Source organism: Rana temporaria, chromosome 8 (genome assembly GCF_905171775.1).
Source record: "Rana temporaria chromosome 8, aRanTem1.1, whole genome shotgun sequence".
NCBI lineage: Eukaryota > Metazoa > Chordata > Amphibia > Anura > Ranidae > Rana > Rana temporaria.
The window spans coordinates 54,347,789-54,372,666 of NC_053496.1; the positions used below are offsets into that span (position 1 = coordinate 54,347,789).

Here is a 24,878-nt window from a genome sequence, read left to right on the forward strand (position 1 = left end):
CCAGAGGCAATCTGCCACCTTTCTCCATGCCCCGGGTGGCAATGGCGGGTGTGTGAGGGGGTCCTCCCACATAGCCCGCCCTACCTGCTCCACTTTGAAGCCCAACAGGGCAGAGGGACTCCCTATAAGGGAGTGAGAGGATTTGCCAGCTCAACCAGCCCCGTTAGTCCTTCGCCTCTCTTTTTAGAGACCGCATGGTCAAAGTGCGTGCATGTTAACCCAATTTCGAGTGCGTGTAAGTGTGGTGGTTTTTGTGGGAGGGGGGTGGGCGTACTAAGCGCAGGCTTACCTCACATAGCACACCCACCAGGAGCCGGGCTGAGACCACCAAACTCAATTCACATGTAGCCGAAACCGGGATCCGAACCCCTAGCTGCAGAGGTGAATGGCTTGTCAGCGCAGTGCCAATCGCGTTGAGCCACCGCAGCCACCCCCACCATAGGCTCTAGCAAAGCGCGGTTATGTTCAGCACTCTTTTCCATTGAAACTAGCTTCGTAACTTGCTTCTAAGCATGCGCGGATTTAAAAACGTTGTTTTAAACGTCGTTTTGCCCACACACTATCATTTTAATTGACACAAAAAACGACGTTTTGAAAAACGACACAAAAAATTCGAGCATGTTCAAATTTTTTTTTGTCGTTTTTCATCACAAAAACAATCACATTACAAGCATATAATGTAAAGGACTGGTGATTTTCTGATGTCATCCTCCAAGTCATATTAAAAGGAATACTCTCTCTCTGCCGTACTTTATTTAATAAAAACTTGGGGGCAGATTCACGTAGATCTGCGTCGGTGTAACGTATCGCATTTACGTTACGCCGCCGCAATTTTTTACGGGCAAGTGCTTGATTCACAAAGCACTTGCCTGTAAAGTTGCGGCGGCGTATCGTAAATTCCCCCGGCGCAAGCCCGCCTAATTCAAGTGATCTGGGTAGGGGGCATGGATCATTTAAATTAGGCGCGTTCCCACGACGAATGTACTGCGCATGCGCCGTCCCTAAAATTTCCCGACGTCCATTGCGGTAAATGACGTCGCAAGGACGTCATTGGTTTCGACGTGAACATAAATGGCGTCCAGCCCTATTCACGGACGACTTACGCAAACAACGTAAAATTTTCAAATTGCGACGCGGGAACGACGGCCATACTTAACATTAGATACGCCACCTAGGGGGCAGCATTATCTTTACGCTGCGTATCTCTTACGGAAACGGCGTAAATTTACTGCGACGGGCAAGCGTACGTTTGTGAATCGGCGTAACTACTCATTTGCATATTCTACGCCGACCACAATGGAAGCGCCACCTAGCGGCCAGCGTAAATATTGCACCCTAAGATACGACGGTGCAGGCCGTCGTATCTTAGGCATGTTTAAGTGTATCTCAGTTTGAGAATACACTTAAACATACGACGGGCTTAGATTCGGAGTTACGTCGGCGTATCTACTGATACGCCGGCGTAACTCTTTGTGAATCTGGCCCTTGCTTTTTTTAATGTCCCTCATAGCAGTACCCAATACAATAGCTTGCATATTAGACTTGAAAATGCACAGAATGCTGAATCAAGATTTTCCCCCCATAGATGTCAATGGTGTTCAATTTTAAGTTTGTGTTTTGCGGACTTCATGCAGAGTTGGCTCATCTTTATTAATAATATCAATACTTTGGAATATATTTGTTGTTGGTCTCTTTTTATAGCATTACATAACATGATAGATACTTTAAAAACATTGCAAATTACAAATATGTTATTGCACGTAACTGGGACAATAAAGGTACTGTTGGTGGGTAATGCAAAGAACATCTGTTTGGTGGTATTTAGTTATATGTTGTTATAAAATAATTTTAGTTTCTGTTCAAAGTAAATTATCTCTGCAGATGTACAAGAAGTAGTGCATAAAAACCACCAGGCAAGCAGGAAAACTGACATAAATGGATTGTGATATCAAAAAGCAGCTGGCAGAGGAAGGTTTGGCTCATTTATGGTCACGCTGGCAATAGGTTTCTATCATGGATTTTGTTAGAATGTCAGGGCTGGTCCCTGTCAAAAAGAGACCCAGAATTCTACACGGGTCCTCTTCCTTCTGCCGCTATGAAGTGAAATTTAAAGGAATTGTCCTGTTTCTCGTGGAGAGGAAGATGGGAGCAAGCAGGAGAAATTTCCTGATGGAACTGGCAAGGAAGAGAGGTTTCCAGATTGAAAGTGAATTAAGGTAAGAATAAATATACTGTACAGTGCCTTGAAAAAGTATGTTTTATGTAATAGACCAACACAAAGTGGCACATAATTGTGAAGTGGAAGGAAAATGATAAATGGTTTTCAAAATTTTCTACAAATAAATATCTGAAAAGTGTGGTGTACATTTGTATTGAGCCCCCCCTCAATACTTTGTAGAACCACCTTTTACTGCAATTACAAGTCTTTTTGAGTATGTCTCTACCAGCTTTGCACATCTAGAGAGTGACATTTTTGCCAATTCAACTCTGCAAAATAGCTCAAGCACTGTCACATTGCATGAAGAGTGTCTGTAAACAGCAATTTTCAAGTCCTGCACAGATTCTCAATTGGATTTAGGTCTGGACTTTGACTGGGCCATTCTAACACATGAATATGCGTTGATCTAAACCATTCCATTGTAGCTCTGGTTGTCTGTTTAGGTTTGTTGTCCTGCTGAAAGGTGAACTCCTGCCCCAGTCTCAAGTCTTTTGCAGACTCTAATGCCACATACACACGATTGGAAATTCCGACCAGAAAACCGTGGACTTTTTTACGACGGAATTCTGGCTCAAACTTGTGTTGCATACACACGGTCACACAAAATTCCGACCGCCAAGAATGCGGTGACGTACAACACTACTAGGAGCCCAGAAAAATTTAAGTTCAATGCTTTGATTCCGAGCAGACGATCGGAATTTCCGACAAGAACTTTTCCCGTTTCCGACCAAAAGCTCACATCAAACTTTTCTTGTCGGAAATTCCGACCGTGTGTACGGGGCATAACATCTTCCCATCAACTCTGACCAACTTCCCTGTCTCTGCTGAAGAAAAACATCCCCACAACAGGATGCTGCAGGATGATGTGCAGTGTTAGTTTTCTGTCACTCATTTCATTTTGCTTTTAGGCCAAAAAGTTACATTTTGGTCTCATCTGACTGCAGCACCTTCTTCCACATGTTTGCTGTGTCCCCCACATAGCTTCTCACAAACTGAAAATGGGACTTCTTATGGCGTTCTTTCAACAATGGCTTTCATATTGCCACTCTTCCATAAAAGTCAGATTTGTGACGACTAATAGTTGTCCTGTGGACAGATTTTCCCACCTAAGCTGTGGATCTCTGCAGCTCCTCCAGAGTTACCATGGGCCTCTTGGCTGCTTCTCTGATTATTGCTCTGCTTGCCCGGCTTGTCAGTTTAGGTGGATGGCCATGTCTTGGTAGGTTTGCAGTTGTGCCATACTCTTTCCTCTTTCGGATTAAACAGTGCTCCGTGAGATGTTTAAAGCTTGGGATATTTTATACCTAACCCTGCTTTAAAATTCTCCACAACATTATCTCTGACCTGATAAACTGAATTTCAACCTATAAACCAAACTGTGAAAATAGGAAAAAAATGTAGCGCTCATGAGATCAGTACCCAAGTACCAATCACTAATATATACTGTATATAAATAATCCCACGAGACATGTAACTAATTAATAAATAAATGATTAGTCCATAAAGTGAAGTGATATTCAAACAGGATTCAATCTTCTTAAAATCTTCCACCACACCGCGGCGGCGTATTGTAAATACGCTACGCCACCGCAAAGATGCGCGCCCCTACCTGAATCCAGCTATTAGAAGGGAAATCGAAGGAAAAGGTTAATGAACCAACAATGCACTAGCTTAAAGCAACCTATTTAGAAAAAAAATAAAAATCTTTACAACCCCTTTAACTAAAACAAAAACAGAAGTGTGGGAGGCTAAAAACTGGGTGAGGAACAGCCAAACTGTGCTACTAAGGTGAGGTTGTGGAAGACAGTTTCATGTCACAGGTCATACCCCATGGAAAGTCTGAGCACAGCAACAAGACACATGGTAGTTATAATGCATCAGCAAGGTCTATCCAAGGCAAAAATTTCAAAGCAGACCAGGGTTTTCTATATGTGCTTTTTAACCTCTTTTGAAGAAGCACAAAGAAACACGCAATGCTGAGGACTGTAGATGTAGTGGTCAGCCAAGGAAACCTAATTCACAAGGTGAAAGACACATCAGGCTTACTTCCCTTCAACATCGGAAGATGTCCAGCAGTGCCAACAGAACAGAACTGGTGGAAACCAGTGGGACCCATTTACTGTCTTTCTGTCCAGAAGTGGTCTTCATGGAAGAATTGCAGCCAAAAAGCAATACCTTTGATGTGAAAGCAAGGTTAAGTGACTCAATTATGAAAAAAATATATAAAGTGGGCTGTCAATCAACTTGAGTGCAAAACCTCATAACATTAATGTTTGAATACCCTATGTATATAAACAAATGGATAAAACAAGACACTTGTTTTAACAAACCAGTGAAACAAAGTCTGAAAAACAAAAATTCCCAGTCGATGCTTATTCAGGGGAAACACGTTATATTAGGAGCTAGCAGTGTGGCGTTTGGACCATGGACTGCACTGCTGGCAGCCGTGCTAATACTGTTTTGCTGTTACTTTTTTTACCTCCTCCACACGGTATCAACCGAGCACATGAAGTCAATGCTCTATCCATATCCCAGCGACTGATCATCAGGAAACCATTTGCCTATTTGCCTTGGTGGGGACACGCGTCTGTGGACCTGGTTGAGATGTCTGTACCTGTGGGTGGAGCCGGAGTCCAGCTTGAGTCTCAAAGAGCGATCCTTTACAGCTGATTTCCCTTTGTGGATTGGAGACATGCTTATTTAGATACTAGGATATGGTAAGCTGCCATCTATTACTTTAACCACTTCAGCCCCGGACCATATTGCTGGTCAAAGGCCAGGCCACTTTTTGCGATTCGGCACTGCGTCGCTTTAACTGACAATTGCGCGGTCGTGCGACGTGGCTCCCAAACAAAATTGGCATCCTTTTTTCCCCACAAATAGAGCTTTCTTTTGGTGGTATTTGATCACCTCTGCGGTTTTTAGTTTTTGCGCTATAAACAAAAATAGAGCGACAATTTTGAAAAAAAAAAAATATTTTTTACTTTTTGCTGTAATAAATATCCCCCAAAAATATATAAAAAAACGATTTTTTTTCCTCCGTTTCGTAAAAAAAAATCACAATAAGCGTTTATTGATTGGTTTGCGCAAAAGTTATAGCGTTTACAAAATAGGGGATAGTTTTATGGCATTTTTAGTAATATATATTTTTTTCTAGTAATGGCGGCGATCAGCGATTTTTATCGGTACTGCGACATTATGGCGGACACATTTTTGGGACCATTGGCATTTTTATAGCGATCAGTGCTATAAAAATGCATTGATTACTATAAAAATGCCACTTGCAGGAAAGGGGGTTAACACTAGGGGGCAAGGAAGGGGTCAATTATGTTCCCTGGGTGTGTTCTAACTGAAGGGGGAAATGACTGATCGCTGTTCATACATTGTATGAACAGACAGTCAGGCATTTCTCCCCCTGACAGGACCGGGAGCTGTGTGTTTACACACACAGCTCACGGTTCTCGCTCTGTAACGAGCGATAGCGTCGGCGTCAGGGGCGAGCGGGGGGTGCGCGTGCGTATTGGCTGCTCGGCGAGATGACGTAATATTACGTGATCTCGTCCAGCAGAGCCGACCTGCTGCCGTAAAACTGCGGCGGCTGGTCGGCAAGTGGTTAAACATGGTAGTGAAGGAGGGCTGGATAAGGTTGCCTGGAATTTCACGGTTCTTTTCGGTTTTGGATGGACACTGTCATTTTTCACGGCTTTTGATTCATGGATGGATTAACACATTTCATTCACACAGTTTTTGTATCCCTTTATTTATATACATAGGGTATTCAAACATTCACTTCATGAGTTTTTGCACTCAAGTTGATTGACAGCGCACTTTATGTATTTTTTTTAGGGCTGTTACTGATTAAAATTTTCGTGTTCGATTAATCGTTTTTTTTAATCGATTAAATCGACTAATTTCGATTAATTATAACGCACATACAGATTCGACTACTTTTAGCTGATCTTCATGCATTGCAACTCTGCATTAGTCAGTGGTAAATGTGGTATACACTATATACAGTACAATCACCCGACACTAGTTAGTTTCCATAATCCATGACTTAACTTCACAGTTCACACAAATATGTTTTAAATTCAAACTGTAGCACTGACGTAAGTATTTTTTTTCTTATTAAACTTCAAGAAAAACATAAAAAAGTTAGTTTAACTTTAATTTTAAAACTTATCTAGTATATTGACTGTCAGTCACTTTATAGTAGGCAAGTAGGCATCACTTTAGCCAGTCACACAGACATACCAGAGTGTTTACATTTTCTGGAAGCAGACATGATCGCATTTTATTGACAATATACCCTGAAGAACTGAACAGTCTTTCACACCGAACAAATGTTGCCGATACACAAAGAATTGTCTGCACAAAACTGCTAAGGACAGGAAAACAATGGTTATTTTTGCCCCCTTCCCCTGATGGAGCCTGATGCATCCTCCTGCTCCACAGATGCAAAGGTACCTCAATCCAATGGGTGCAGTTTTCTCGCATCCAGCAGGGTAAGTCTCACTGTCCAGGCTGTTCGGTGACGTCAAGAATTTTGATCGATCAAAACAATTTTGATTGATCAAAAAAATTTTGATTGATCAAAAAAATTAAAGATTAATCAAGGAATTAATCTTTAATTTCCCCAGCCCTAATTTTTTTATTCTTTAGAGTATCCCAACTTTCCAGGGATTTTATGGTGTGGCAGTCTTTTAACACAGCGCACCCTTTTTAAGTGTAAACTTTTTTTTGGTGACTCAACTATGCATGAAAACATAGGATCTGGGGTGCAGAAAAATGGCAGCAGGTGCTTTGTACTGATAAGTCAAAATTTGAAATATTTGGCTGTAACAGGAGCAGGGCCGGCCCTATGATGGGACCGGGTGGTACCATGGGTACCAGGCAGCACTTTTAGGGGGACAGCATACTGATGCCCGCCAGCCCGTTCCGCCAGCTCCGCTACCCAAATAAAATTGATGTCCTTTTTTCCCCACAAATAGAGCTTTATTTTGGTGATATTTGATCACCTCTGCGGTTTTTATTTTTTGTGCTATACATATATATATTTTTTAACTTTTTGCTATAATAAATATCCCCAAAATTTAGAAAAATAAACTATTTTCTTCAGTTTAGGCCAATATGTATTCTTCTACATATTTTTGGTACAAAAAAAAACTCCACAATTAGCGTACATTGATCAGTTTGCGCAAAAGACATTGTGGCCGCCGGCAATTCACAGGTCCCTTTATACTCCTGGATACATGTATAGAGCCCATGGCAGGTCCTTTTATACGCCTACAGTATATGCATGTATAGAGCCATGACAGGCCCTCTTTATACATATATAGAGCCATGACAGGCCCTCGTTATTCTCCTTTATACATGTATAGAGCCATGACAGGTCCTCTTTATGCTCCTATATACATTTATAGAGCCATGGCAGGTCCTCTTTATATTCCTTTACATGTAAAGAGTCTCGACAGGTCCTCTATATACATGTTAGAGCCATGACAGGTCCTCTTTATACATCTATAGAGCCATGACAGGCCCTCGTTATACTCCTTTATACATGTATAGAGCCATGTCAAGTACTCTTTATAGTCCTATATACATTTATAGAGCCATGACAGGTCCTCTTGATATTCATTTACATGTAAAGAGTAATGACAGGTCCTCTATATACATGTATAGAGCCATGACAGGTCCTCTTTATACTCCTATACATGTATAGAGCAATGACAGGTCCTCTTTATACTCCTTTATACATGTATAGAGCCATGACGGGTCCCCTTTAGTTATCATGATATGAAATAATGAATGTGGGGGCCTTGGCGTGATTTTTTTTCTGGGGGGGGGGCAGCATTTCATTCTTGGTCTCAGGCAGCACAATGTCTTGGGCCGGCACTGAACAGGAGGCAGTTTCTTCGCCAAAGGGGAGCGGTACAATAATGAGTGTTTGCAGGCACCTGTGGAGAAGGTTACTTTCAAGTTCGGGGCTGCATTTCTGCAAATGGAGTTGTAGATTTGGTCAGGACCAATGGGGTCAATAATGGATTTCCGCTTGGTAAATATCTCCTAAATGGCGCACGTTTTGGAGACATTTTCAGTATATATAAGTAAGCCTTATTATAGGCTTACCTGTATGTAAAAATGTCTCAGGGGGGATTACAACCACTTTAAGTAATGTTCTGTGCCTTCAACCTTTAGACATATGAAAGTATTCATTTTATGCATTAAACAAATCTAAACTATTTAGTCATATTAGTTTTCTTTTATTTATTTCATTTTTTGTTACATTTATCATTGAGGTCAATTGCCCTTTTCTTTTACAATGCACCTTCCCACACAGCAAAACAAGTTGCCTCTGTGAGGCCCCGTACACACGACAGAGGAACTCGACATGCTTGGCACGTCGAGTTCCTCGTCGAGTTTTGGGATGAAGCCGCCGAGGAGCTCGGCGGGCCGCCTTCTCCCATAGAACAACGAGAAAATAGAGAACATGTTCTCTATTTTCTCGTCGAGTTCCTCGGCGGCTCCATCGAGCCAAAACTGTACAGACGACAGAGTTTCTCGGCAGAATCCAGGTTTTGACCGAGTTTCTCGGTGAATTCTGCCGAGAAACTCTGTCGTGTGTACGAGGCCTGAGTTTTTAGTACTTTAGTTCTATAAAATGATAGTATGTTTAGTCCTTTTGTTTAATATTTTATTCAAACTTTTATAGTATGAATGGGACTATTGTCTAGGATGTTCCAGACATGGAATCTGCTCTATTACAAATGACCTATTCTTGCAGAGCTTCCTCTCTTGGGTCATTCATCTCTTGTGTAAGGTGCCTTTTTATATTGTGCATCATTTACTAGAACAAATAACTTCAATGTTCTGGTGTAGGTAGTTACAATCAGACATAATAATGACCCATTTTCTGTTTGCAACCTTTTCAATTTGTAGCCTCATTGAACTTTATCACAGTCATTTAGGTGAGGTGGATTATCACAAACCCCAATTAAGTACATAACAGTTTTTACTCACAGAGTCTTTAAAGGTAGATAAAATTAAAGCCGGGCTAAAACAAAAACATATTACGGTAGTTACATCACTGCAATACATGTACATTCCCCATGTTGTATATCCTTAAAAACATTCCAAGTGTCGAAAAATGCCAGTTGATCCTGCCAAAAATCCAGTTAGCTTCTAACTAGCTGTAGGGAGATGAAAACACTGGCTCTGCGGCACTATAATCCCTCTCACCTCAATGTGCAACATAATAGGGAAGTGTTTTTTCTGCGTCCTAGTTTCTCTGTCATGCCTGCTCTTTCTGTCTCCAGTTCTGCCAAGTTTAAAATCTTAAAGCTGAAGTTTAGCTAAAAAGAATTTTTAGCCCTACATTGGCCTAACTTACAGGTAGTGAAGGATGTCCAACATCATGCAGGTAACTGGATCCCATAGAAATCTTCATTGCCGGGATGCCCCGTCCTCTTCCTGTCTCTAAACCTCCAGCACATAATAGCTTTGGGCATGGGCGTCCGCAGAATTTTTTTCAGGGGGGGGGCACTTCGGCAGCGGTGATACACAGTCACATTTAACCCTTTCTTCAACTGCTAGCGGCCGAATAGCGCTGCTAAGACGATGGTAAAACGCCCAGCTTTTTAGCAGCGCTTTACCGATAACGCGGCCAGCTGGCAGTGTGAAATAGCTCTTGAGATAATTCAGCTTCACTCCATGCCCATACAAATGTAGCCTAGAGAATGTACAGACCCCCCCTTCAGCACAGATGGACTCTCCCTTCAGCACAGACCCCCCCATTGAGCACAGACCCCCCCTTCAGCACGGATGGACCTCCGCTTCAGCACAGACCCCCCCATTGAGCACAGACCCCCCCTTCAGCACTGATGGACCCCCCATTCAGCACAAACCCCTCCTTCAGCACAGACGGACCCCCCAATCCTATTCAGTACCTCAGATCAGGGCGACACAGGCACAGCAGGTTCCCTCCCTCCGTGTACACAAACACTGGAGGGGGAGGCGGCTTTACTCTGCTCGCTGTGCCTGTGTGACATCTGGCCCGGGACCGCTCAGACAGAGAAAAGGATGGTTGGTCAGGTGCAGTGGTCTCACCTGGCACCAGACCACGCCCCCTTGCAACGCCACGGCCAGCAGCTCGCCTCTCTCTCCCTGTTCTAACCTGCCTGTCACTGCGGCGCTATCACTTCTTCAGTCGCGGAGGGGTATATTCACTCTTCAACACCTTCTTGATTCCAGCGGGGGTCAATTGCCCGCCCCTTGCCCTATGGAGCGGACGTCCATGGCTTTGGGTCTGCAGGCTGAATTCATCAGAATGTTCCTTATGAGGAGCTGCCCCCTCCTGGCCTGTGACAGGTCTGCAGGCTGAATTCAATAGAAAATTCCTTATAAGGAGCTGCCCCCCCCCCTTGCCTGTGACAGGTCTACAGGCTGAATTCAATAGAAAGTTCCTTATGAGGAGCTGCCCCCCCTTGCCTGTGACAGGTCTGCAGGCTGAATTCAATAGATAGTTCCTTATGAGTAGCTGCCCCCTCCTGGCCTGTGACAGGTCTGCAGGCTGAATTCAATAGAAAGTTCTTAATGAGGAGCTGCCCCCTCCTAGCCTGCAACAAGATCTCTGAATGGGGGAGAGTCTGATGAGTCACAATATTCTCTCTCATTGATATCTCATGTTACAGCCAGTGAAAGCAATGAAAGAACTTTGCTCAAGGGAGGAGAGGAGGGATATTGTCCCCATTAGGAGCTTTTTCTATTGAACTCAGCTCAGAGGCCCTAAGTCCATGATGGCGAACCCTGGCACCCCAGATGTTTTGTAACTACATTTCCTATGAAGCTCATAGTAGTGGAGCTTAATGGGCAGTGGCGGCCCATCCATAGGGGGTGCCCGGGGCGCCGCCCCCCTTCTCCTGTAGTCACAAAATAATAATAATAATAATAATAAAAAAATAAAAAAAAACAGGCCCTTTAAGATTTTTTTTTTCTTAAAATGCGCCGCCCCATTTGGCTCTCGCAAATAACATACATTCATGCATTGCATGAATGTATGTTATTGTTGCCAGCTGCCGCTGGTCTATTCAGATGGCCGGAACTTGAGCGCAGGCCACCTGAATAACGGCAGCTGGTTGGATGTGCGGAACTGCCTACCAGAGCCAGCGAGTACAGCCCTCGGCTCCTGGATGTCTTATCCTCGGAACGTACGGGGGGTGCGTTCCTTGGATAAGACTGATGGCCGTCTCAGCCAATCAGGTTCCCCAATTCTGGTTATCAGTTACCTGATTGGCTGAAGCGTCACCAAGGCGGGAGAGGACATCGAGGGACGTGGAAGGAGTAAGGTAAGTGCATTTTACAGGGCACAGCGGCGACAATGGGCACAGAGGTGACAAAGGGCACAGTGGCATTAATGAGTACAGTGGTGACAAAGGGCACAGTGGCGACAAAGGGCACAGTGGTGACAATGGGCACAGTAGCAACAATTAAAGGGCACAGTGACATGCACAGTGGCAAACATGGGCACAGTGGTGACAATGGGCACAGTGGCAACAATTAAAGGGCACAGTGACATGCACAGTGGCATAAATGGGAACAGTGGCAACAATTAAAGAGCACAGTGACATGCACAGTGGCAACAATGGGCACAGTGGTGACAATTAAAGGGCACAGTGGTGACAATTGGCACAGTGGTGACAATTGATGGCACAGTGGCTGTGTTTGATGGCATGGCACAGTGACTGCGTTTGATGGCATGGCACAGTGGCTGCGTTTGATGGCATGGCACAGTGACTGCATTTGATGGCATGGCACATTGGTGATAACTGATGGCACAGTGGCTGAGTTTGATGTCATGGCACAGTGGTGACAATTGATGGCACAGTGGCTGCGTTTGATGGCATGGCACAGTGGTGACAATTGATGGCACAGTGGCTGCATTTGATGGGCACAGTGAGGCTGCAATTTTTTTTTCGTTTGCGCCCCCCCAAAAATTTTGAGCACCAGCCGCCACTGTTAATGGAAAATGTAGTTCTAAAATATCTGGGGTGCCAAGGTTCGCCATCACTGCCCTAAGCTATCAACCCCTTGTGTACTGGACATTTATAGACAGGAAGAGGACGGGGAATCCCTGCAGTGAAGATATCAACGGAACTGTTTTTCTTTTCTTCCCAGAAGATCAACACCATCTTTGTTTAGGCATAATCCAGGGCCAACATCTACTTCCTAGTGTAAGACACTGATCCAGGGATGAAGCAATTATGTACATCCAGATGCCCTTTTCCATAGCATTTACTTTATTTTCTATGTGTACATACAGTATGTTAATCCCAGCTGCTGTATGACTGGGAGAGTTATAACGTTACGGCAGGTTTCCTGTAGTAGAATAAAGCCCTGTACACACGATCGGATATCTGATGGAATCTAATCCGATGGATTTTTTCGTCGGATATTCGATGAAGCTGACTTTCATCACTCTTGCCTACACACCATCGGTTAAAAATCTGACCGTGTCCAACGCGGTGACGTAAAACACTACGATGTGCTGAGAAAAATGAAGTTCAATGCTTCCGAGCATGCGTCGACTTTATTCTGAGCATGCGTGGATTTTTGACCGATGGACTTCCACACAGACGATCGTTTTTTTTATCCATAGGAAAAATTTAAAACATGTTCTGTTTTTTTTAACCGATGGAAAACAAACCGATGGGGCCCACACACGATCGGTTTGACCGATGAAAACAGTCCATGACACGTTTTTTTAATTGATTGTCATGCTTTCTTTTCGTTTTTTATTTTTTATATTTCTTGTTTTGGTCTTTTTGCATTTTTTTGTACTCAATCTAAACACATAGGGCCAGATTCAGGTAGGAGATACGACGGCGTATCTCCAGATACGCCGTCGTATCTCTGAGTGTGAGGCGTCGTATCTTGGTGCCTGATTCAAAGAATCAGATACGCCAGAATTTGTCTAAGATACGACCAGCGTAAGTCTCCTACGCCGTCGTATCTTAACTGCATATTTACACTGGCCGCTAGGGGCCTGTATGCTGATTTACGCCTAAAATGTAAATCAGCTAGATACGCCTATTCACTAACGTACGCCTGGCTGTCGCAGTACAGATACGCCGTTTACGTAAGGCTTTTTCTGGCGTAAAGTTACCCCTGCTATATGAGGCGCAGCCAATGTTAAGTATGGACGTCGGGCCAGCGTCAAATTTTCCGTCAATTACGACATTTGCGTAAGTCGTTCGCGAATCGGGCTGTGCGTAATTTACGTTCACGTCGAAAGCATTGGCTTTTTGTGGGTTTATTTGGAGCATGCACACTGGGATACTTTCACGGACGGCGCATGCGCCGTTCGTAAAAAGCGTCATTTACGTAGGGTCACAATAAATTAACATTCAACACGCCCACATGTTCCACATTTGAATTAGGCGGGCTTACGCCGGCCTATTTACGCTACGCCGCCGCAACTTTGCTTTGTGAATACTGCACTTGCCTGTCAAAGTTGCGGAGGCGTAGCGTAAATAGGATACCTTAAGCCCGCACACAAATACGCGCTCCCTACCTGAATCTACCCCATATTGTTTTCAATGACCAATAGGAAAAAAAAACAGCTCTAATGCCTCGTACACACGGTCGGACTTTTGACCATTCAAAAGTCCGCCGTGACCCCGTCAAAAGTCAGACGGACAAAATAAGAACAGGTTCTCTATCTAAGGTCCGTCGGACTTCCGACAAAAAAAGTCAGATGGAGGCTACACACGGCCGGACTTTCCGAGAAAAAAAGCCCGTCTGTGTACGAGGCATGACATGCCATAGAATTTGATCATGCAATCTCTCCAAAATAACAGCTTAATCTGATCTGAAGTGTGGTCCTTTTCTCTTCATTAGAAAGTTGTCATAGTATTCCAAAGCAATGACCTTTGCAATCAAAAGGGCTTCCTCTACCTTTTATGTCTTTAACCCCTTCCTGCCTGCAATCTGTCAACTAACTATCCTCAGCAAATTGCCTGAGGCTGGGGGTATGTTCATCTATACAGTGAAACCTCAGATTGAGAGTAACACGAGTAACGAGCGTTTCGCAATCCGAACATTTAAAAAAAAAAAATCTTGACTCGGCTTGCGAGTGTTGTCTCGCAAAACGAGCAGGATTCAATCCACAGCGGTGTGCAGTACTGCAATTGGCCAGAGGTGTGGGGGAGCCGATTGCAGGATGAGTGGAGCCGTTTGGAACCATTCGGAAATACTGGTAAAAACTCAGAAATGCTCAGTTCCAGAGCCTCTCTGAGGGTTTCCGAGTTCAGCCGAGTTGTCCCAGAGTATTTCTGAGGCTCTCTGGCGCCCCCCCACCTCTAGCCACATACAGTATTGAATGCCATAGAAGTCAATGCAGAACAAATTAGTTTAGTTTCTATTGCATTCTATGGGGAAACTTGCTTTGATATGCAAGAGCTTTGGATTACGAGCATTCTCCTGGAACGGATTATGCTCGCAATCCAAGGTTCCACTGTATCTATCTTTGGCAGGTAGCAGACAACACTGTGCTACATACATACTGTACCTGCTATCAATAATAACAGTAATTTCGGATTATGTGTTCCCTGCGTCAGCTTTGAGATAGGGATCACATTCACAAAAAAAGGCTTAAAGAGGAGTTCCACCCAAAAATGGAACTTCCAATTAACCCACTCCTCACCCCCTTACATGCCACATTTGGCATGTAATTTTTTTGGGGGGGAGTGGGGGCTTCAGGAGAAGGGGACTTCCTGTCCCACTTCCTCTTTCCGCCGAGGGGCTGGAAAGGCGATTAGCTTAATCACCTTTTCACAGCCCCTCCCTGTAGGCGAGCGCCTGTCCAATCGGACGGCGCCGTGCCGCTCGCGCATGCGCAGTGGGTGCCCGGCCGTGAAGCCGAAAGCTGTCACGGCCGGGTGCCCACAGTGACAATGAAGACGCCGGCCGGGGAAGGGGGGGGGGAGGAGCGGAGCCCCTGCCGGCGCGTTGCTGGAACGCTGGAGCAGGTAAGTGTCTGTTTATTAAAAGCCAGCAGCTACACTTTTTGTAGCTGCTGACTTTTAATAAACATAAATATTGGCTGGAACTCCCCTTTAAAGTGGATGTAAAGCCAGATTTTTTTTATTATTATTATTTTTTGTTATTAAGGCTTGCACCTTGTACAGTATAGGATTTCATGTCATCTGTGCCCAGTCTTGCCACAAAGCGTTAATCCAGCTCTGAGCAGTCCTGGTATCTTTTTTCAGTAAAATAAAAACTGACACAGAAAAATAGGAGCCCATGAGTGACAGGTGATTTACATATCTCATGCAGGAGCCTGAGAGAGGCATTCTGTGCACTTCAGATCCCCTCCTCCTTTTTCCTCCAGCTCTTCCAGGATTGGCTGCTCCACACCCAAGGATGATTGGGCATGCTGAACTCATGTGGTGACTTTTCTGGATTTTGACTGGATGTTAGTGATTATAGCAGAAGTTCGGTGTGAGAAATACACAGGAGAAAATGCATGTTGACAAGGGGAGTGTAGAGGTGGGTGGGGAGTCTACTGACATCACAACAACTCCACCCACCGAGCTCCGGACAACAGACCCATCGACAGAATCTGCAGTTTTTCAGGTCTTATAACAGACAGAGGGGAGACATTTGACAGGAAGCATGTATATCCTTATAGAGATACACTATGGCAATAGTTAAAGTGGTAGTAAGGTTTAGGAGATATTCCCCCCGCAATGTGCAGCGGGGATCCTCGGCTAAAGGGCCGGCAGCCGCCGGACCTTGCCGGAGAGAAGTCTACCACGCTCATGCGACATCGCTGCTCCAGCCAATCACAGCGCTGGAGTGGCGATACCCAGAAGACATGCTGAGGAAAGATGACATCTCCCTCGGCGTGGACCAGGTAAGTTCCTCTCACCTCGTTCCAAGGTAAGTATTTCATAATCAGCTAGTATGCGGTGCATACTAGCTGATTATGGCTTTTGCTTTTCAGGTTTAAAAAAAAAAAAAATGACAGCGGGTTTACTACCGCTTTAAGAAAGGATGAGAGTGGGTTTACACTTAAGCGGGAGTTCACCCAATTATGTTTTTTTTTTTATCTTTTCCCCTTAGATGGATGCTCGTTTTGTCTAGGGGAATCGGCTAGTTGTTTTAAAATATGAGCCGTACTTACCGTTTTCGAGATGCATCTCCTCCGTCGCTTCCGGGTATGGGCTGCGGGACTGGGCGTTCCTATTTTGATTGGCAGTCTTCCGAGAGGCTTCCGACGGTCGCATCCATCGCGTCACTAGTAGCCGAAAGATGCCAAACGTCGGTGCGGCTCTATACTGCGCCTGCGCACAGACGTTCGGCTTCTTTCGGAAAATCGTGACGCGATGGATGCGACCGTCGGAAGCCTCTCGGAAGACTGTCAATCAAAATTGGAACGCCCAGTCCCGCAGCCCATACCCGGAAGCGGCGGAGAAGATGCATCTCGTAAACGGTAAGTACGGATCATATTTTAAAATAACTAGCCGATTCCCCTAGACAAAACGAGCATGCATCTAAGGGGAAAAAGTGTCATGTGCGGGTGAACCTCCGTTTTAAGCCTACAGATGGCACTGCAGATGCTACTGCAGCCTGAAGATGGCAGTGTGCATCTTTTTTTTTAGAACAAATGTGACAGTTAGTAATTATGGCATTCCAGGAATGTAACAGTTTTTTTTTAAACCGTTAAATCAATGGGTTTAGTTCCACTTTATGATTTACTGCTGTTTGAGGGCTCTGGGCTTCAGCAAAATGGCAGCCTCCAGCAAGAAGCAAGTTGTTACGGGTAAAGCTCTGCTTTGAGTGGCAGATTTTTTCACGTTGCCAGTACCTGATTCCTTCTTCTCTCTACTAAATGAAAGACACTATTGGAAGGATTCAGCAGACATTAATTTTCCTGAAGTCACCTCCACAATGGCATCAGTTTCAGATTTTTGGGAGTGACGTGTTGCTGGGTTATAGGGCATTATAGGTTCACTCTAAAAATCACATGCAGGCTGGCAGTTTTATTCACAAAATAAGCCTTAAAGTGGTTGTATACCCCCGCTTGGTGATTTTGACCTACAGGTAAGCCTACAGTATAGTAAGGCTTACCTGTAGGTGAAAAGAATATCTCCTAAATCTGTACGGTTTAGGAGATATTGGCCCAGATTCAGAAAGGATTTACGACGGCGCAGCGCCATGTACGCCGTTGTAAGTCCTAATCCGAGCCGTTGTATCTATGCGCCTGATTCTTAAGCCCCGTACACACGGTCGGACTTTTGCCCAACCAACTTCAAAATCCGGCACTTTTCGTATTTGTCCGACCGTGTGTACGTTCCATCGGACCAACTTTTTTGGCTTTCATCGGACAAAAAGTTGGGTCTGCGAACGGACCAACTTTCTGGCAACAAAAGTCCGATGGTGCCTTGTCCGACCGTGTGTACAGCAAACCATCGGACTTTTGGACAAAGTACAAATGCGCATGCTCAGAACCAATGTTAAACTCAACCAACAATAGCAGAAGTTAACCAAAGGGTGGCGGTAAAGAGCAAGTAAAACCACGTGATGTTGGGAAAGTGTTAGAAAAGTTTGCAGAAAAGTCCGAGCGTGTGTATGCTATGGGTGTGATCGGACAAATCAATTAAGACAAAAATCCAAGGGAAATTTTGTTGGATGTCCGACCGTGTGTACGAACCTTTAGAATCAGTTACGCATAGATATCCATTAGATCCGACAGGCGTAAGTCTCTTACACCGTCGGATCGTAACTGCATATTTTTTCTGACCGCTAGGTGGCGCTTCCGTCGAATTCCGCGCTGAGTATGCAAATTAGCTAGATATGCGAATTCATTCGACCGACGCAGTAAAGTTACGACGTTTACGTTAGGCTTTTCCCGGCGTATAGTTGCCCCTACTATATGAGGCATAAGTGCGGCGTACCAATGTTAAGTATGGCCGTCGTTCCCACGTCGAAAATTTGAAAAAGTTACGTCGTTTGCGTAAGTCGTCCGTGAATGGGGCTGGACGTCATTTACGTTCACGTCGAAACCAATGACGTCCTTGCGGCATACTTTGGAGCAATGCACACTGGGAAATTCCACGGACGGCGCATGCACCGTTTGGGAAAAACGGCAATCACGTCGGGTCACAGTTGATTTACATAAAACACGCCCCCCTGATCCAAATTTGAATTAGGCGGGCTTACGCCGGCCAATTTACGCTACGCCGCCGCAACTTACGGAGCAAGTGCTTTGAGAATACAGCACTTGCCCGTCTAAGTTGCGGAGGCGTAACGTAAAGCGGATACGTTACGCCCGCACTGTGAATCTGGCCCATTGACTCTGCATGCAGCCGCTGACGTCAGCAGCGCATGCGCTCTGCAGCTCCGGCGTATCCTGCCGGAACTTGCCGGCACAGAGGGCTCCCGCACGCTTGCGCATGAGTGACGTTATCGCGGCTCCAACCACTCACATCGCCGGAGCCAGCGATCCCAGAAAAAATGCAGAACATGTCAGCTCCCTCTGCCGTGACCGGGCGCCACTCCAGGGCTTCGTTCTAAGGTAAGTATTTTATAATGTGCTAGTATGCAATGCATACTAGCACATTTTGCTATTGTCTTGCAGGTTTGTTTTTTTCTGCGGTTTACTACCGCTTTAAGCCTATACGTGGCGCTGCAGATGCCACTGCTATCTGAAGATGGCAGTGTTCATCTGTTAAATACTGTAATTGTTAGTACAAACACAGGATTTTTAAATAATTTGTACATTTTAAAAATCTGTATAAAAACAAAACTCAAGATTTATTACAATGTGTACAAATATAAGCCTCATTTGTCTTAAAATATGTATGCACATTTTTTAGGTATACAAGTTGATGTTTCTGTAGATATCTCCACGATTTTTGGGAGGACAAGGTTGCGCAGGTTACAGGAATTATAAAGATTAATTACAGCAGAACCAGTGACTGGGAAAATGCTTGTGTTTGCATCTAAAATGTTATTCCTGCTCTTTGCAATGGAAATGTTCATGGTAACACACCTTATTCAAGCCAGCTCCCTCTCCTGCTGCTTTTATATCTGTAATTTTAATGTAGGTATCACAGGAAATGCATAATTCCAGCTTGTTCTGCTGCAAGGATTCAGCACAAGGTACATGGGCACAGAAAACATTAAACATCTCACTCAATAGTTGTAGCTAGATTGTGTATTCTTTGCTTTTCTTTCAGCTGTTTTGTTCCCAGCTATCCATATGTAAATACCACCAAGCTGTCAAGACTTTTATGATGATTATTTTTACAATCTGGAAAAAGTGGTATGGACAAATTTTGGATGATCCATTCCATTGGGTCTGTAATGTTAAAATGTTCAAGAACCCCCCAACCCCAGACTGTAGGCAGGGCAGTATTCAGACACAGTGGTTGGTGCCCACATTTTTGGGGGGGGCGCAAACAAACTCAAACAAAGCATAGCCACTGTGTCCATCAAACGCAGCCACTGTGCCCATCAAACGCAGCCACTGTGCCCATCAAATGTAGCCACTGTGCCCATCAAACGCAGCCACTGTGCCAAACGCAGCCACTGTGCCAGACGCAGCCACTGTGCCAGATGCAGCGACTGTGCCAGATGCAGCCACTTTGCCATCAAACACAGCCACTGTGCCACCAAACACAGCTACTGTGCCCATCAAATGCAGCCACTGTGCCATCAAATGCAGCCACTGTGCCATCAAATGCAGCCAATGTGCCCATCATATGTAGTCACTGTGCCCATCAAATGCAGCCTCTGTGCCCATCAAACGCAGCCTCTGTGCCCATCAAACGCAGCCACTGTGCCCATCAAACGCAGTCACTGTGCCCATCAAACGCTGCCACTGTGCCATCAAATGCAGCCACTGTGCCATCAAATGCAGCCAATGTGCCCATCATATGTAGTCACTGTGCCCATCAAACGCAGCCACTGTGCTATCAAACGCAGCCACTGTCTCTTTTTAAACTTTATGTCCTCTATACTGCTATCCAGCAGTCTGTAATCTTAAAGCGGGAGTTCACCCATTTGTAAAAAAAAATTTTTTCTCCCCTTAGCTTCCTGCTCGTTCGGTCTAGGGGAATCGGCTATTTGTATTAAAATATGAGCCGTACTTACCCGTTTTCGAGCTGCATCTTCTTCCGTCGCTTCCGGGTATGGGTCTTCGGGAGCGGGCGTTCCTTCTTGATTGACAGCCTTCCGAGAGGCTTCCGACGGTCGCATCCATCGCGTCACTCGTAGCCGAAAGAAGCCGAACGTCGGTGCGGCTCTATACTGCGCCTGCGCACCGACGTTCGGCTTCTTTCGGAAAATCGTGACGCGATGGATGCGACCGTCGGAAGCCTCTCGGAAGCCTGTCAATCAAGAAGGAACGCCCATTCCCGAAGCCCATACCCGGAAGCGACGGAGAGGATGCAGCTCGTAAACGGGTAAGTACTGCACATATTTTAAAATAAATAGCCGATTCCCCTAGTAAAAACGAGCAGGAATCTAAGGGGGAAAAGTGCCCTCTAAGGGTGAACCCCCGCTTTAACATGTTCAAGAACCCACCCAGACTGTAGGCAGGTCAATATTCAGACACACAGTGGCGGCTGGTGCTCAAAATCTTTGGGGGGCACAAACAAACTAAAAAAAAACAAAAAATTTCAGCCACTTTGCCCATCAAACGCAGCTATTGTGCCCATCAAACGCAGCCACTGTGCCCATCAAACACAGCCACTGTGCCATCAAATGGAGCCACTGTGCCATCAAACGCAGCCACTGTGCCATCAAACGCAGCCACTGTGCCATCAAACGCAGCCACTGTGCCCATCAAACGCAGCTGCTGTGCCATCAAACGCAGTCGCTGTTCCATCAAACGCAGCCGCTGTGCCCTCAAACGCAGCAGCTGTGCCATCAAACGCAGCCACTGTGCCATCAAACGCAGCCACTGTTCCATCAAACGCAGCCACTGTTCCATCAAACGCAGCCACTGTGCCATCAAACGCAACCACTGTGCCATCAAACGCAGCCACTGGCTCTTTTTAAACTTTGTGTCCTCTATACTGCTGTTCAGCAGTCTGTAATCCTAAAATGTTCAAGAACCACCCCCCCCCCCCAGACTGTAGGCAGGTCAGTATTCAGACACAGTGGCGGCTGGTGCTCAAAAACATCAATTGCAGCAAATTTGCCCATCAAACGCAGCTACTGTACCCATCAAACGCAGCCACTGTCTCTTTTTAAACTTTGTGACCTCTATACTGCTGTCCAGTCATCCATGCCTGAACCTGTTCTCGACCTGTTCATTTAAACTTCTATACCCCGAAGGACCTCCTTGGCACAGCTTTTAATATACACTATATTATAAAAAGTTGTGGGATGCCTGCCTTTGCAAATTAACTTTAATTGCATTAAAGGGGTTGTAAAGGTAAAAAAAAAATTCCCTAAATAGCTTCCTTTACCTTAGTGCAGTCCTCCGTCACTTACCTCACCCTTCGATTTTGCTTTTAAATGTCCTTATTTCTTCTGAGAAATCCTCACTTCCTGTTCTTCTGTCTGTAACTACACACCGTAATGCAAGGCTTTCTCCCTGGTGTGAAGAAAGCCTCTTGAGGGGGGAGGGGGCGAGCAGGAGAGTCAGGACGCCCACTAACACACAGCTCCTTTCTCTATCTGCAAAGTAGAGAGTGTCCTGACTTGCCTGCTCGCCCCCTCCCCCCTCAAGAGGCTTTCTTCTCACCAGGGAGAAAGCCTCGCATTACGGTGTGTAGTTACAGAAAGAAGAACAGGAAGTGAGGATTTCTCAGAAGAAATAAGGACATTTAAAAGCAAAATGGAAGGATGAGGTAAGTGAAGGAGGACTGCACTAAGCTAAGGTGACCAGATTTTTACAATGAAATTTGGGGACATTTTTTTTTTACTAGTAATGGTGTCAATCAGCGACTCTCTGCCCGTCGCTGCCGCCCGCCTCACAGCCTCTCAAGTCTTACTCTACGGCCCCCGGCTACTACTGGGTGGAGAACGGAGGAAGATCACTCTGAAGGGAAGGCAAGAAGATAAGCAGGCAGGTGGCTGACCGGGACTCGAGCCAAGGCAGAAGAACATGCGAGCGAAGCAAAATGGGCATGCACCCGAAACTGAAGAAATATTCCCTCCGCTCCGACCAGCACATGATCATCAGAAAGGGACACAGATAATGGAAAAAAACACCCCTAAGCTAGTAGGAGCAGCGGAGCGGGGGGTGTAATTCTGTATTTATTTTTTAATTCTGTACTGACTGTCTTCAAAATTGCCCCAGCCCCTGTTCAATTCCAATCCGGGGACAAAACCGGGGACAGACTTTGTCCAGGGCAATTGGCTTGGGCAGGAAGGTGCGTAAGTGCCTGGTAGGGAAGTGGTTAAATACCGGCATTTGTTTGCTTTAGCAGTAATTACCACATTATTTAAAGCAGTAATTTACCACATTGAACTGGCTGCTAAGGAGCGGATCGGGATTTGTCAAAAAACAGCCTGGGGTCGGGAAACCCCCACACTGTTTTTTGACAATGCTGGTTGCTAAGCAGCAGGCCGGAAACCGGCCGCCGCGTCCTTAACAACCGATGATTTATCAGCTGTCAGTGGCTTCCCCGCTAACTGTAAAAAAAAAGTAGACAATTAAAAATTATGAGGAAAAAAACAGCATGGGGTCCCCTCCAGTCCATACCAGGCCCTTCAGGTCTGCTATGGATTCTAAGAGGAACCCCACGCCAAAATTGAAAAAAAAAAGTATGCCTCCTTCAACGTCAAAACCAGACCCTTATCCGAGCATGCAGCCCGGCAGGTCAGGAAAAGGAGGAGCAAGCCCCCCCCCCCGAACCAAACCAGGCCACATACCCTCTCATAGGAAAAATAAACAAGACTTTACAATCACTTTAAGATTTCCCTTTACTGGAACGAAGGGGGCAAGCCCAATCCCTGAAAAACAACCCAACACCATAATCCCCCCAACACAACCAAATGATTTGGATCTGTGTACAAAACAAGGTCTATAAAGACATGAATGAGCGAGTTTGGGGTGGAGGAACTTGACTGGCCTGCACAGAGTCCTGACCTCAACCCGATAGAACATCTTTGGGATGAATTAGAGAAGACACTGCAGGCCAGGCCTTCTCATCCACATCAGTGCCTGACCTCACAAATGCGCTTCTGGAAGAATGGTCAAACATTCCCATAGACACTCCTAAACCTTGGGGACGGCCTTCCTAGAAGAGTTGAAGCTGTTATAGCTGTAAAAGGAGGGCCAACTTATTATTGAACCCTACAGACTAAGGGCCAGATCCACAAACGAATTACGCCGGCGTATCTATTGATACGCCACGTAATTTCAAAGTTCCCACGTTGTATCTTTGTTTTGTATCCACAAAACAAGATACGACTGAATGAGGGATCGATCCGTCAGGCGTACGTCTTAGTACGCCGTTGGATTGTAAGTGTATATTTACGCTGGCCGCTAGGTGGCGTTTCCGTCGAATTCCGCGTCAAGTATGCAAATTAGCTAGATACGGCGATCCACGAACGTACGTTCGGCCGGCGCATTTTTTTACGTCGTTTGCGTTCGGCTTTTTCCGGCGTATAGTTACCCCTGCTATATGAGGCGTATCCCATGTTAAGTATGGCCGTCGTTCCCACGTCGAATTTTGAAAATGTTATGCCGTTTGCGTAAGTCGTTCGCGAATAGGGCTTTGCGTAGAATGACGTCACCGTCGTAAAGATTGGCTTGTTCCGGTTTAATTTCGAGCATGCGCACTGGGATACCCCCACGGACGGCGCATGCGCAGTTGAAAAAAAAAGTCATTTACGTCGGGTCAAGACGTATTTACATAAAACACGCACCCATCACATCCATTTGAATTGCGCGCCCTTACGCCGCCACCAAAGTTACACTACGCCGCCGTAACTTACAGCGCGCATTCTTTGAGGATACAAAAAAAAAGTAAGTTACGGCAGCGTAGTGTAACAGAGATACGCTACGCCCGACGGAAACATGCGCCAGGGTACGTGGATCTGGCCCTGAGACTGGGATGCCATTAAAGTTCATGTGCGTGTAAAGGCCGGCTTCCCAATACTTGTAATATAGTGTACCTACCATATAACTGCTACCTATGCAATCCTATGGCATTGTACCATTATTCTTATTTTATCATCTTTTATCTATTACTCTAAGTAACTTTGCTGATCATTTATAAACCAAGTCCGCTGCTTCTGTAGCAAACTGTAAAATGCAGGTCAGAATGCAGCTTGTTGTGTATTATTATGGAGCATCTGTTATTTTGCAGTTGCTTATACTCAGCTTTGTCATTTCTGCTATGTATAGCACAGAGTGCCCTGCGTTTGTAGCTGTGTGTGCCAAGAAATGGGCACAGCTGTACAGGTATCGGGGGAGTAGTGCCATCAGCAACCCTTCTGCTTCCACCACAGCAGTGGGTATGGCACATAATAACATTCCCAGCTTTGCAGCATGGGCAACAATTAATGTGAATCTTTGTATATCAAATAGATAAACCACAGGAAGCAGCCGTTCCTTCTCCAACTGGTTTCTCTTTGCGCAGGAAAAATCAGACGGGGGTCTGTGGTATTTTTACAGAACGTAACAAGCTGCATATTT

The 24,878-nt window shown here is 45.3% G+C and overlaps 1 protein-coding gene across 1 annotated transcript in view; it reads left to right on the forward strand.

Moving 5' to 3' along the window:
* Nucleotides 1-2,028: 2,028 nt before the first annotated feature.
* DNTT (DNA nucleotidylexotransferase) overlaps nucleotides 2,029-24,878 on the forward strand; it is a 114,651-nt gene continuing 91,801 nt past the window's right edge. The window contains exon 1 of the mRNA XM_040322156.1: nucleotides 2,029-2,216. Coding sequence (XP_040178090.1) covers nucleotides 2,029-2,216 — 188 coding nt within the window. The remainder of the gene's footprint in view (nucleotides 2,217-24,878) is intronic.